Genomic DNA, 14,915 nt, shown 5'->3' on the forward strand with positions numbered 1-14,915 from the left:
GGCTAATTTATGTGACATGAGTTTTGTTAGATAGTTCCGGAGCAGATGTTGAGGTTGCTAGGCAACAGGGGCAGCGCTTAGAAACATAAGGGAAAAGGCAGAGACAGCTGGTGATGCATACAGGGAAGACCAGTCTAGACCTGGTCAGGGTAAATAAGCTGGGTCCCTCAGCTGGGTCCTTTGAAGGATGCTACCCCGAAACAAGACATAGATGTAATGTTGCACTCATTTATGAACAAAATGTGACAGAAGTACAAGTATTACTAATAATTTCATAAAATATAGAGAATATTAAGTTGGAAACCTGGTGAATTATATAACCAGATCTCTTTTTGGTCAATCCACATTTCAATACCAATATGATATCAGATTTTGACGGAATAACAGCGTAGGTATAACCATTATCACAACATGTCTTTTCGAGGACAATTCAATAACCTTGAGGTAAAAAAACATTTCCCAAACCCATTCCAGCAAGTTTTGACCAATACAAGATCAACCCTAATGACTAATGGTGGATAAGTAAAAAAAAAAATCCTTGTGCATTTGGACATTTAATATTTAAAAAAATGTGAATCAAGTGATTTCTTCAGAGCATGACCCATCATCTTATAGGCATGTATGAAAAAGTGGATGTTGACTGACCAATTTGAATAAGAATTCTTCAGTCAAGAGAAATGATACCTTTTGGTGACAGCCTCATCTGCTTGAAAGTCCACAACACACTCTTTACTGCGCCGGAAAGTAAGGTCAGCCTCAAAATGTCACATTTGACACCTTTATTCTGCATTGTCAAACAGCAGCTAAGTGTTTAGCACATTGATTTCCCTCCCTTTTGCTTTTGCACATATTGATCATGATGTGAAAGTCAGTCCTAGGGAAAGTGATCAATGCTCTGCAATATAATCATCTCACGGCGGCGTCATTTAAAAGCCAATATCTGTTTTAATAAGGTGCTTAGTGGGAACCAGTTTGTCATGCACATGTCAGGCAATGACACAGGACCAGAAGAGAAAGTATAAGCAGTGAGTCATGGAGCACATGCAAGAGCTGTCAGCTATTGTTAATAGATCAACTAGATTTAGACATTTTGTAGAGTATGTTGTTATGAAGACAAAGACAACTGTGCATGCCTGAAAGCGGACTCAAATGTTCCCCAATCATTTAATGGAGAAAACGCATAATTTATTACACTTTTTAAAATTGTTTCTTAAATTTTTAGATTCATGTTTTGTTGAGCATATGTTCCAGTGTATATCAAAATACTTGTGTATAAATGTGTTGTACTATATATATTTTTTTATCAATATATCAACTCATAAATAAATGGGTAAGTAAAAGAAGGATATCAAAAAACGCCTGGTAATTTCATGCCTCAATACTTATTGGCAGAATTAAAATGTGATCTGGATTAAATTAATTGCACACAGGGCCCAGAAATGCATTTATCCCACAGCTCCCTGGCTGCTTACGCTGTCCAGATAGTGTGGAGATTATTTTCACAGCAAAGCGCCCTTTCTCTACATAAACTACTCTGGGAATTTCTTCTGCATGCAACCATAATTTGATGTTAAGTGCCTACTGATGCATTATGCATATCAGATAATGCATTGTGTGTAATCCACGCAGACCTCCCCTGAACCTATAGAGTGACTTGTCGTTGCAGACCCGACACGCAGAATCCCTTGTATGGCGTGATCACTGGTTGAGACAGCCACCATGTTCTCTGCATCACGCTACTGTGTCATACTTTGTCACAAAATATAAGTATGCAATACAGGAGTGCTCATGTATTGCACTTAACAGTACTCGGAAGTTCAATTTCAGCCATTTTAAAAGGTGTTCTTTCCTTGTTATTATATTTTAGAAGATGGGCACTGAATCTCATGGTCCACCATTCATCAGGGCTCACTGCATTTGAAAGTTTTTCAAAGAAGAATGTCACGTTTTGACTGCTGCTCTGTGGTGCGATTCAAAAATGCAAGTGTAAACATTTTAATGGACACTTTGGTTTCTCATTCATCAGTCCTTCATTTAGAGCAATCATTGACCTCTGTTATACAGACGTTGGACAGAGGTCAGGTACTCCACATCTGAAGCATTGCAGAACAACACAGAGAGATGCCCTATATACCTGCTTTCTTGGTTCTGATGATTTTATTGGTATGTCAGGATGAAAGAGGAACACAGAGAAATATTCCAGAGGAGAGGATTAAAGTAAGAAAAAAATGGCAAAAAGACAAGTATGCTGATTTTAAATATTGCCTCCCTTTATATGGCTGTGACAGTATGTAGTATATTCAGAACAATAATGTTCCTGGCTCTGCACTACACTATTTCTGGCTTCTCCCACCTGTCATGGAAATAAGATAAGCTAAATTTAAGTGAGGAGAGACAAGCCATTTTTTTCCTGCAGGTTTTTCGGGGTTTTTTTCTACCAAATTTGAATTGCAATGAATTCCATACAAAATATAACTGTTGTGCACATAAAAGAGTATCCAATAAAGTAATCCTTGCACCTGAAAGACCACAGAAGTAGGTTACATCCTGCATATATTTACCATAATCATCCTCTCAATTCATCTACAGGGAAACTTCTGAAAACTTTTAATGTGTTTTTCCCAGAGAAGCTGGGCTTTTTTTTCTTTCTTCTTTACCTGCAAGTCATTAGTTTTCATCACTTTCTGAACAACCATGTAGGTAATAAAAGCTAGTATTGACATTTAAGCTATAATGGGTGTCAGCAGCCCTTGTCATGCTCCCCCCCCCTCCCTTCACTGGGCTGGAGCTTGGCAGTGGGTCTAAACTGAGTCCATGACACGGAGAGTTATATATGCCAGGGCATTACAGAACCCGTCTTAATCCGGTTTGTCACGCTGCTCCCTCTGGACGGGGGTAATTTCATGGTGCTGAACTGGTATTGATAGGGCCTTGGTAAATGAGGCACGCAGCAATCGTTAACTTTAATAACCATAAAGATGTGAGCATTGGAGTCATACAGGCTCATGAGCGGAAACCCATACAGGTGATTAAGAATCGACCACTGCCCCGGCCAACATCACCTCCAATCTCTTATTTCTACTAATGGAATTACCTTTTAAAGATGTCAGACTATTACCACCAGTGGTGCAATAGGTGCACTATTTTTTTCCTTAACTCAATTTTCCAAGTCTCCATGCATGAAGAATGGCTGTAAAAGGTAATCAGCATTCTTTCTGATCTTTTTTTTAAACAAATACAAAGCAAGTTACAGTAAGTTGGGCCCCCTGTGGTAGAGCAGTTTTCTGAGACTATAGCTTGATTCAGATGTAAGCCATACCAGTTGAGGGTAAAAAGCAACATTGCTTCATGTGACTCACCGTAGTTGGGTCAGTGCTCTCTGTCAGTCAGCTTGAGCTCTTCTTCCCCTTCTACGCCCTCTCTCTCTGTCTCTCTTTCCCTCCCTCCCTTACGTTTGCAGTAGCTGTAGGCGCTACTGTAGCTGCTTTGTCCACTTGTTTGTCTACTCCCATTACTGTGGGTGATTCTGCCTCGGGAGGAAAGTGAGATCCAGGCCGCAGACGGGTCAGTGAGAAACCAGCCCGGAGCCTTCACACTAGGCTGAGGTCAGAGGAACCTTGCGGGTCACTGCAACAGGGTGCTGATGGGCGCTTGATAAACTGTGTATCCACTCCAGCTCCTGATGAGTCAGTGACACATGGGTTAAAAGGGTCTTAGTTCGAATGAAGAGTGATTAACGATGTCGGGGATTAATTTGTTTGTTATTCTTGGAGACAGTCTTTACTGTCCCAAAGCTCTTCTTCTCTAGATGTGTTTTTTTTTGTGAATGGTGCAAATACAGCTGGTAGCTTTCCTTCCTTGAGGCTATCTTTTATTATTCATCGTCGCCAGTCGGCTCTCTGGGAAAGGACTTCAGCGTGAGAACAAGTGGCCGGGGCTCCAGCCTTTAGTGGAGGATTTACTCTCAAAGGCCAGGACAACTCTTTCTCTGCGGAGGAGTAGGCCATGTCCAAAAACGTAAGAGGATATGTATCTTCTTTATGCTTTTACCGACAAAGGGTGCTCTCTCATGTGGAATTCACACAGTCACTGTCCATGTTAACACCTCCAGGCACATGAATAACAGCAGAGCTCTTATGTGGTGCATACACACAAACATGCACTATGCATGCAGTCACACTGTTTCTCTGTTTCTGCACACCTCTCCTCCATACTCCAGGAGGTGTGATTTAGAGAGCATTAGCATTGATATACTCCATAATGACAATAAAGTTGGGCGGAATAAATCTACTCCTCCAAGGGGTCTCTCTCCCCACACTCTCCATTTTAATTGGTCCTGTTTCAGAAATAGAGGAAATTCTCTGTAATTTCTGCTGGAATGTATAAAACGTATCAGTTGCCAAGAGGGAGGACATGAAAAGTAGTTCCCTGGCACTGCCTCCAAGGCCTCCATTTGATCCACTAGGCAGTGCTTTGTACCACGTTTAAACATTATCCTAAATAATCCGGGTGGTGGTGGTGGTGGGGTTCCAGTGTGATGTTTAAGTAATGAAATCAAAATTCTGATGAGCGTCATTAAACATATATGCATGGGGACAGTTGGCACACTTTGATGCCTTTGCTTCTTGAAACAGATCATCAATACCCGTCAGAAAAACATGAAACTTATTGTGACAAACAGAATAGGACTTTTCTTCATTTTAGACATATCTGACAAAATTTCAATCAGATTATTTTTATTATGTTTAAAACTGTGTATCACAACTAGTAAAAAAAAAGGTCATTTTGCATTATGCATGCATGATTTAACAAAGAAAAAAAGTTAGCAGGAAAAAAAAAACAGTCTTCTGCTTCATAAAACTTTGCGGGGGTTTGAATTAACTTCTCTGGCGCACTGTACAAAGTAACTTTATTCACTTGAAAAAATGCATTCGGAGACTGTCTCAGATTGTCTTCCAAATGGGCTTCATTTTCAGCAATAAATTTGAATACAGCTCTCACTCATGTATCAGATTTACATTTTTAGCTCTACACATGTCTACACTTACTTACCGACTATGGGAACGATAATTCCAGCCACCTGAGATGTAAATTCACAATTAGTACCTAGACAGTGGATAGTTACAGCGGCACAGGGGAACAACAACAAGAGGATGGGATGTGGCTGATGCTGCAGCTGCCTGTCTGGCAGAACAACTCGGGCAGTCTATCGTGCCTGCGCAAACGTCTCATTTTCATGTAAGTGTACAATGATGAAGTGGTTATAACGAGTCCTTGAGAGGCTTGAGTTTTCTGAGTTCCTTCCCTTGGCCATATGTCATTACTTAATAACTACAGCAGAGTGAAAGGCAGTGTTAAGATTGAGTGCGAGAGAGACAGAGTAAAAAAAAAAAAAACAGCTTGCTGATGGTGCACCAGTGATTACCAATCATTGCTCCTCTGCATAGATTACTATTGTTAATGATCAAGCTCAGCCAAAGTGTAGTGGGGACCTTTTTGTTGTTTTGTTGGGTTTTTTTTATGGTTACAAAGTCAGAAGCACCTGCGTTTATCTCTGTGTCATAAAAATTGCCAGATGCAGTGAGATCAGAGGGAAATCGGTTGCCAGTTGAGTTCGTTTTTTTGTCACTCAGAGGATACAAAGAAAATGTCACTTTCATTCCACTGAGCCGGGAGCCTTTGGATGAATGAACTGTCATGTTTAAAAAAATGTTTTTTACCATGACCTTGAGTTTGTGCACAGAAATAAACCAACCCACCAGTGGCTGGGTGTTTTAGCTTTTGTTGGTGACTGTGCATGGATTAAAGTATTCAAATGATTCCTGTTAAGGCCTGACTATAAGATGTCCCTGATAAACCCATTTTGCACACTTAAGTTTAGACGACAACATATAAGCCAAACATATACAGAACACACATCACAATCTTACATTAAAAGCTCTTTTGAAAAGGTGAGTTTTGAGTAATGATTTGAATGTGGATAAGTCAGTGCAGTGTTGAATATTTGTGAGGAGAGGGCATATGGAGAAGGCTCTGTCCCCCCAGGTTTGGTGTTTGGTTCTGTGAAGGTCTGATTATAAGATGTACCCTCTTTTTCATACAGTATATTGCTTTCAGGAAAATTTTCTTTTAAAAAAAAAAGATAAATAACCAACTAGTCATTTCCGGATATTAGTTTTGTTAACAAAGGAGACATAAACTTACACTGTTAAAGCACACTGTTATGTACATCCCTTGTTTGCGTTGCATCTCCTATCAGTCACACAACTCGTACACCCTCCTGACAGGCTCCTCAGAAGATGTTGAAAATACTTTCTCCATCAGTTAGGACTTTTCAAACTGTGTGAGTCTCTCGTCATCTGTGACAGCAGTAATTACTGGTTTCTTAATATGTTTCAGTCTCTTCTCTCGGTCCATATCAAATATAGCATTTGAAGGCCTTTCAGACTCATATTTACTCGCCATGGATTTACACTGGCTTTGAAACATAAGCCTCAAGAAACATGTGTATATTGCACAGGGCTAACAGAACACTTTTAAGGGCTGAACCCGTCTAAATGTCACACTATGACGTGCCTATGAAAGTGGTATAGTGTTATTGTAGAAGTCATTTATTTATTTCAAAGACAATATCTGATGTAATTAATACTTATTGAGTATAACACAGCCCCCTTATTTTCAAAAGTATTATCCAGAAAATGTGTCTTTGTACATTTAGAGGATTACCATTTTGGCAAGATTTTTCATTGCATTATTTCATTTTTTAACAATCAAATGTAAACATTATCCCGACTCAACTTTCCGTTCCCCGTGGAAAATCCTCTAATATATGTTTTAAGCATGAATTTCTTCTTTTTCTCTTAGCCCCTTCCCCCTATGTGTCTCCACATTCTACAGCCTTACCTCATTAACAGCTCCTAATTAGCAATTGGGCTAAGCTGAGAACAATGAAGCATTGATTTCCTGAAACATAATCACCTCATCCAGTCGTTTAATGGCTGCTGTCACTGTGGGTCGCAGAGAGAAAAATGACCAGTCAGTGGTCCCATCGATGCCCTTCACCTCCCCTCACCAAAGGCTAGAGTGCACAGCCACCCACTCCATCTTAGCAGGTTGGTTTAACCCCTTTAGCTGCCTGACAGGCTCCCAGCACTATATCCATCACATTCTGCAGCTGTGTCGCGAGTCGTCCTAATCCAATACTGCAGCTACTGTTTTCCAGCCAGGAAGTTAACAGAATATGGTGGAATATCACAGAACATAAAATGCATAAATACACACAAAGACAAACTCTTACGGTGACAGACCCTCACACACAAACACCCCCACACACACAGACGGAGAAAGTGGCAGACCATTTACCCCAGCAGCTACCTGAATGGGATTATGTCTAGTTCAAGTGGCCATTTGTCGTCTAAGTGGCTCTCTTGACTGGCCCAGTAGAGTCATCGTAAAGCCATTTACTCTGCTCTCTCTTTCACATACCAGATGGTTCATCGTGATCACGCCTAATGTCCACCTGGCTGATGGCTGGACCTCGCCGCATGGCTGACACACACAAGTATCTCTGTAGGTGTGTGTGAGTGAAAGGGACACTCCTCAAGTCTGATGGCAATGATTATAATCTTAATGAGCACAATGATTTATGTAATAAGTTGTGTTCTGATTATTTGTGTTCAATCAGAGGTCTTAAAGCAAAACATGCACAAAAAACTCAATAGTATTCAAAGAGTTCACGTGTGCCAAATCAGTATTTTTTTAATTTACAAAATGAATGCCACATAAACTATTCGTTTTAACGTAACTGATTCACAGTTGTTTTAAAATTCTTCCATTTTTGTAAAGGAGAAAATGTGTATTAGTTTATTTCAGTGCAGATAAAAAAATCACAGGCAGTGACTTAATACTTGATCTGCTGTGTAGAGTAGCAGGCTTTTTGGATTGAGTTATGATCTTACCTCTCAGAAAATATATTGAAGCAAAGTTAAAGTAATGAAATTTTTTTTAATCCTCGCTGCACTAATTCTTACTTCATGATTAAATCCATGTCAATCTGAATCCTCAAAATGAAAGAATGTTGTCTATTCTTTATAATGGGCTTCCTTCAACTACATTAATCCTAAATAAACCTGATTTGTAGTCAATTTATTGCAAATGTAAGTGTTTTAAAGGTTTAAACTTACTGTACATTTTAATCCTGGAGTCTTCAGGCAGAGGAAGTTGTGTGCAAATCAGCTGAACTGGCATTGCAGTTTTTAATCATGCACATGTGGTAATTGCTCAAGTTCCTATATTTGTTTATCTCCCACCTTACGAAACCATCATGTCTTTGATACCCTAATGCAACCACTGTTTGTTGTCAGAGCTCCCTCCAACATGTCAAACTCCCCTTAAGCGCCACTGAACAAGAGATGTGAATATGACAGAGCTTGTCTTCTGTTGTCCCCAGTCAGATGTTCCCAGGTTATAACAGTGAAGTGCTAAGCTGCAAATCAGGCACCTAAGCAAAGCTTGGGGGGATTCAACCCAATTCAGTATTCTGTGACGCAGTGTAAAGTCTTCACTTATTCAGAGAACCGCTTTGACTTGAAAGCAAGTCTGCAGGTCAGGAAGCTGTCGGTAAAATATTCAACATGCCAACACATTGTGGGGTTTGAGGTTTTAGCACACTCAAGGGATACTTCTCCTCACTTTTATAGTCTGTGTTCTGCCTCCTCCTGCCCCGAAATATCCAACAAGCTCCGAGAGAGTGACATTAATACTGCACGACAGCACGGTCCAGCAGGACTGCAAATGTTTGCCTTTTAATCCAGGACTCTGCGGCCTTTGGTCTGGCCACAGCAGACATTGATGGGAATGGGAGAAGAAAGCTGTTGCCAAACTTGTCGAGGTAGCGGGGAGCTCAGCTCCGTAATTCATGATGCAAGCCTTTTTCAAACATTTGCACAGCCAACCGAGCAGGAGAAACACACACCGGTTGTTGTCGTGCCAGTGGAAGCGAATGCATCTTCTCACCGCAGCAGGATGTTCTCTTTAAAACCTGGTACGGTCGAGTGAAATCAGACACAAACAATATGGAATGTGGCATTTGGTTGTCTCCCGTTCTTTTAGCACTCTATGCATTCAGTGGATTGAGGAGGATAAGTTCAACCCTGCTCCTCTCCTCTCTCCTCCCGTCTCCTCTGTCCGGGGACGAGCTCCAGTTTAATTGTTGGACGCCGGTGTCTGTTGCAGTGGCTGTCAAGGGAAGATAAAGAGTTTTTCCTGGGGCGTAGGGAAAGGGGAGAGTGGTGATGGAGGGCCTCTCTCCTGCAGCTCCGCTGGCTGCATTAGCCCCACGCTTTATAATTGTGTGAAGGGGGCACTTCCAGTGGCTCCCTCATTACTCACTAGCATGGCCAGTCCCTGGCAGCCAGACACACCTTGTCCTCTAGCTCTGTCTCTCTGCCTGTCTCTCTTTTCAGGGTGTCCCTCAGCTCCATCACCCCCTCTCCCTCCCCTGGGCAATCCTCCCCATTGTTATTTTGACCCAGCGCCGCCATTGGCACAGATCGCCTTTTCTTTCCACAGTGTTTTGTTGACATCCTCTTTTGTCAGACTGGGACCTATTGTGCAGCATTTTCTCTGACTGATGTCACCTATGCTTTGGAGTTAATGCTTTAGTGTAGAATAGCCTGAGACTGTATTGGCTCAGTCGTGGGATTCAAAGCCAACTCTCAGGTCTCCACTGGAGAAGAATAGACAAATGATTCATCCCTTTTTAATCACACTGATAACATCTGGAAGATATTAAAGATGCAAAAGCGGGCGGATTAATACGCAGGAAGTGCATGATGTGATCTTCATCATTGGCTGATTGGTATGGAGTAAGGACAGCCCGTACTGGCTAAGAGGCAATTAAATGACATAATTGAGATGCCTCAAGGGCCAATTTGTTACACATACTTACAGTGTAAGTGCCCAATGATTGTACTGCAGCATGCCTCACATGATGTGACGAGTTAGCCAAAGCATGTCTCTCATTCATAAAATTGTCGCTGTTTTTTGGTATTTTGACGTTATAAAAAACACATGTAACCGGGGAAAGGTTTGTTATGCAATATGTGCTCTGTTCAAGTGATTTTCAGAGACATATTTTTTTTTTCATTCCCGCGCATGTTCTGACCTTGTTTTTCTGTGTCTTTGTCTCTGCAGAGGGAGGTACGTGTGAGGTGATTGCCGCCCACCGGTGCTGTAACAAGAATCGAATTGAGGAGCGTTCTCAGACAGTCAAGTGCTCCTGTTTACCGGGGAAAGTGGCCGGAACGACACGCAACAAACCCTCCTGTGTGGATGGTGAGGACGTTTAATGTATTAGTTCAAATTAGCAACAAATGGGGCATTGCTTTTAAGCAAAATACTGTCAACAACATAATATCAACAATCATATTCCAGCTAAAAAAAATATTGGTATAGTCATGTCATTTGTAAATGAATTGAAACTCGAATGATATTCTTAAAATACTGCAAGAAACACTTCGCATGGGACTAAGGAAGGAAACTTAGAACTAGAGATTTCTTCAGAATTTGGTTAATTTATTCTTACCTTGACCATGTGTGCCTTATTGAACATTTCTCATTGATTCACTCTGCCTACCTGCATCTGCCTACATGACATGTGAGGTGAAAATTTACATTTAATTTTAGAAACAGTGGATAGATTCAAGTTGAAAGAGAATCACGTTTTAATGAGGGATTTAAAAAATACTCCTTCGCATGCTTTAAAAAACACCGCAAACTTGCAGCATATTCTAATATTCTAACGCTTTCTGTTTTCTCTCTGCGAGTTTCCTAATAATAAAAATACACTGAACCATTAAGAACCCAGTAATGCTGTGCTGCTAGGCATCGTGGGAGCTGGAGGATGATCCAGCCGGGCTGTTGAACACCTGAGCAGGGAGCACGTTGCAGATCACATCGCCTAAGGCAGCTCAGGCTGATGGAAATGAATAACTAATAAACACAAGTCAGGGAAGCTCCAGGCGAGTGCACCTGAATTACCTCAGCTGAGAAAAACAATCAGGCAGAGGCGGCTTCACGGGGGAAAAAATTCGACAGGAAGTCACAAGTCTACCGAGACAGAACTGCGATGCCCCCGCTCGCTCCATGAAGCTCATTTATCGCTCCGCGGTCTCGATCTCTTCACCCCCACCTTTCAGCAGAGATCAAAGTCACATCTCTGACTGCCCTCTTGCAAAGATAGACACAAAAAACGGCTTCATTATGAGGGATGTTACATGAAGGGCCAGACAGGCTTGTATCAGAGGGCTTCACAGGGTTGTTTGGCCACAGCTGACACTCAAGAAGATCCTGGAAAATGAAGAATAACTTTCACTCAGTTTGATGAAAAATTACCAAAGGCTTGTAAAACTTTTTCTGTGAGCAGGTGAATTTTCAGTCCTTGAGACATTTTCTTTGCTCTGCGATCGGAGGCATCACCTGAATGAAACATTTACAGAGCACTGACCTTGAGATAGAGATTTTTTAGCAGACTGTGTTGTCCTTGTACAGGACAGACAGACAGCCAGACACCATCTCCCCCGACTGGGCGACCTGGAGAGGCCTAACACAAGGCCTGAAAAACCATGACATCTGACCAAGACTTTTTTTTTTTTGCCCACGACTTACAAGCAACCCTCAGATGAAAAAAAAAATGCAGCAAAAAAAGAGGATTTAAAGATACTTTAAAAAGTAACCAGTAGAATATGGACAACAAACACAACACCAAACATAATTTCCACATACTGAGGCATGGAGGTGGAGATGTGGGATATGTTGTTAACACTTCATGCCTCTCTGCTTCGGGCAACCACAGAGAGAGTCCTTGCTGTTAGTGTATTGATTAACAAGCACTTATAGAAGGAGTGGTGATAAAAATGGAAATGACAAGTCACTGAGCAGTGAGCTGCAGTATTGAACACTGCTGCACCATACTAGAAGAGGGGATTAACTCACCACTGCGTAGTTTTATTTCCTTCTGTGGGGGCCTTTTCCTCCTCACTTTAGATACATTTTACCTGCTTGAAAGTAAACCTGGCTGTTTGTTATTTATTTAACACCGAAACCACTACGGGATAGGGGCTGAAGGGCAGAAGAAATAATTATGTGATTATTCATAAGAGCTCATTTGTAGTCGCAAGTGTCATGCTCTGCAAACACGGCGTTTAATTAAAGGATCTTTTTTTTTACGATCGGAAATAAATCATCTCAGGAAGTGGGGGTCACTCTTTTCAAGGATTCTTTTTGATCATCTGTATAAGTTATGCCTGTATTTATTTATTTTATTTCCAAGTGGGCCCTGCAGCCTGCCACAGCGCTACATGAGAGATTATAGACTTGTGGAGTCAGTGGCCTGTTCCCTCAGCACCGCACCGGCCTGGCCCAGATGGAGCTTTCTCCCCGGGTCTCGGTGTTATTAATGTTCCATCCAGATGAGAAATGATGCTGCAGCCCAGCTCATATCCCCCGCCCCCTGGGGGACACCTGCTGCCATTTTTCCATACACAGGTTATGTTCCTGCAAAACGAAAATACAAAAAATAAAAAGGAATAGGCAGTGTTTTGATAGAGCAAATCAAAAGTATATTTTCAGAGGTCATTTGGTTTGGACACACACACACACACACACACACACACACACTCCCTGATGTGTTGTATTATGGGTCATTAGTATCAAAGTCCTACATCAAAGCACACAGTGGAGATCAGTACCATAGTCAAGTGTTTACCTCTTGAATCAGGCAACATGGGGTTGTTTCAGTTGCTATTGGTAACTGTTTTGGTTGTTATTAATACATGAGGATGTGACGACAGCTTGCGTTGGGGAGGTGTCATGCTCGGCGGGGGTCTGCTGTCAGATTATCCCTGTAGTGGGAATTGATTATTAACTTTGACAAGGAGAACTATGTCCCAGTTATGTCAAGGCCAACGAGGCTCTTAGTGAAGAACATCCCTTTTAACAAGTCAAACGCTCATATCTCTGTAGCGTCGGCAGGCCGATCACACGAGCTCAGATTAGGCTCTCGTCACCGCACCACTGCCTTTATCCCACTGTATGAGTCTTATAAGCCCTCAGCCACGGCATGGACACAGAAAGCCACACAATATGCACTCATTTAACCAACACAGGCATGCACATGTCCTAATATGCACACATGCTACCACTTTGTGTTGTTGTCATGTTGCTGCTGTAAACTCTTTCAGTAAGAGATGCACGCAGATGCCCACTCACCACTGATCACTGATGGGGAATGAACCCTTCTGTGTTGCTGTAGGCGCGCAGAGCCGAGCATGACAGGTTGTCATGGTACATTTGAGAAACATCTTGGACACACACACACACACACATGGGTTATACTTAAGGGGAAGGGACAGGGAGTGCTGCAACACATTCTGTACATTACTGGTCAAAATAACAAAATGATCTTAACAGTATAGAATGGTGTTTCTGAGGATTTTTTCTCTCCAAATGACAACATACAAACTTATCATGAAAGCCAATTTTTAGTTAAACATGTATTGCTTGATGATTCAGTATATAACTATGTGGGTATAAATATCGCTTAATAACATTTTTCCTTATTGGCAAGCCATGTCCCTCTATTTATTTGTGCCAAAGATCAGATAGCCAGCCTCAGATCAGAAAATCTGATTTTAAGAGTTTTAATACATACCTGTTTACAAGGAGAGGAAAGACCAAAAAACACCTTAGTAATATCTCCCCCACCTGATAAAGCCTCAGCTCCCCATCGGTTTGTCTCCCACACTTAGCCATAACTGTCAGCTTCTGTATGTGGTTGGTAAGATGCGAACCTGCTGCAGATCTGGCCTTAGGGGATGGACAAAGGTAACACATTATATACAAAGAAAAAATAAACTCCTTTCACTTACTGACAAACAAACACAGGCTGAGGGAAGGAGAGACAAACACACTGTAGAATCCTCTTGAGACAACATTGCTTTGAGTCTCCTGAGTTGTTGAAGATAATGATTGTGAAGCAGGTTTTCTCCCCCATCTTTCCCTCATCCTGTCAAGCTCTGCCAGCATGGACGGTGTGATTAGACTGTCAACCTTTAACCTGCCAGGAGACAACCCGACCCTCAGCTGGAGCCAGAGGTCTCCTCAGTTTAGTTTTCTCTCTCACTCTCACTAGTAGAGTAACAAAAGTATGTTTGTGTTTGAGCTGCAGAAGTGAAGAGAAACAGGAGGCAGATCCATGTCCGCTGTGTGGGAGATTCATTTTGGTAAATGCTTTTTGTTCCTACATAACGGAAAAGGAAGAACCACACAACAGGAAAAGAGTCATTGTTCATCCATTAATACACACCTAAAAGCACACACAGTCACCAAATCCACCACTCACTCACGAACACTCCCACAGTGATGCTAAAAGTGCACACGCAGACACACATTTTTAAACATTTAGGTTCAGTTCTACATTTTTAACGACCACAACACAACAGATTTAATATAAGTTGTGAATAATTTGGTCCAAATTCATTCTAAGCACTCTTTTCCCTCCATGATTGGCAGTATTTTTCCTGACAAATGTGGCTGTTTCTATGTTCAAGTGCAACATTCTCAGGTATTTCCTAGAACCAGTTTGAGTACATTTGAGATCACACTGAAACTAATATTACAAGAATTCCACTTCTATCTGCAGGTGCCAGGGCAGTCCATGAGAAAATCAGAAATTCATAGAAGATGTGTGATTAGAAACCCAAACGATATTTCCTGAATAGCTAATCAAACCACAGCTTGCTCTTCTGTAAGAGGGCCAAAGATTAATGTAGAATAATGACTCTCTGAAGCTGACCTCAAGATCAGGGGTCTGAGTCTCACTCCTGCTGTAATTATACGCTTGCATCATTTACGTC

The 14,915-nt window shown here is 41.5% G+C and overlaps 1 protein-coding gene across 4 annotated transcripts in view; it reads left to right on the top strand.

Annotated features, from left to right (window-relative positions):
• LOC132977611 (chemokine-like protein TAFA-1) overlaps positions 1–14,915 on the top strand; it is a 107,298-nt gene that overhangs the window by 78,575 nt on the left and 13,808 nt on the right. For all 4 annotated transcript variants that reach the window (XR_009673839.1, XR_009673837.1, XR_009673838.1 and 1 more), the window contains exon 3: positions 10,195–10,335. Coding sequence is in view for 1 of the 4 variants with exons in the window: in XM_061042336.1 (XP_060898319.1) it covers positions 10,195–10,335 (141 nt within the window). In the remaining 3 variants the exon portion in view is untranslated. The remainder of the gene's footprint in view (positions 1–10,194; positions 10,336–14,915) is intronic.

This window comes from Labrus mixtus, chromosome 7 (genome assembly GCF_963584025.1).
Source record: "Labrus mixtus chromosome 7, fLabMix1.1, whole genome shotgun sequence".
Taxonomy (NCBI): Eukaryota; Metazoa; Chordata; class Actinopteri; order Labriformes; family Labridae; genus Labrus; species Labrus mixtus.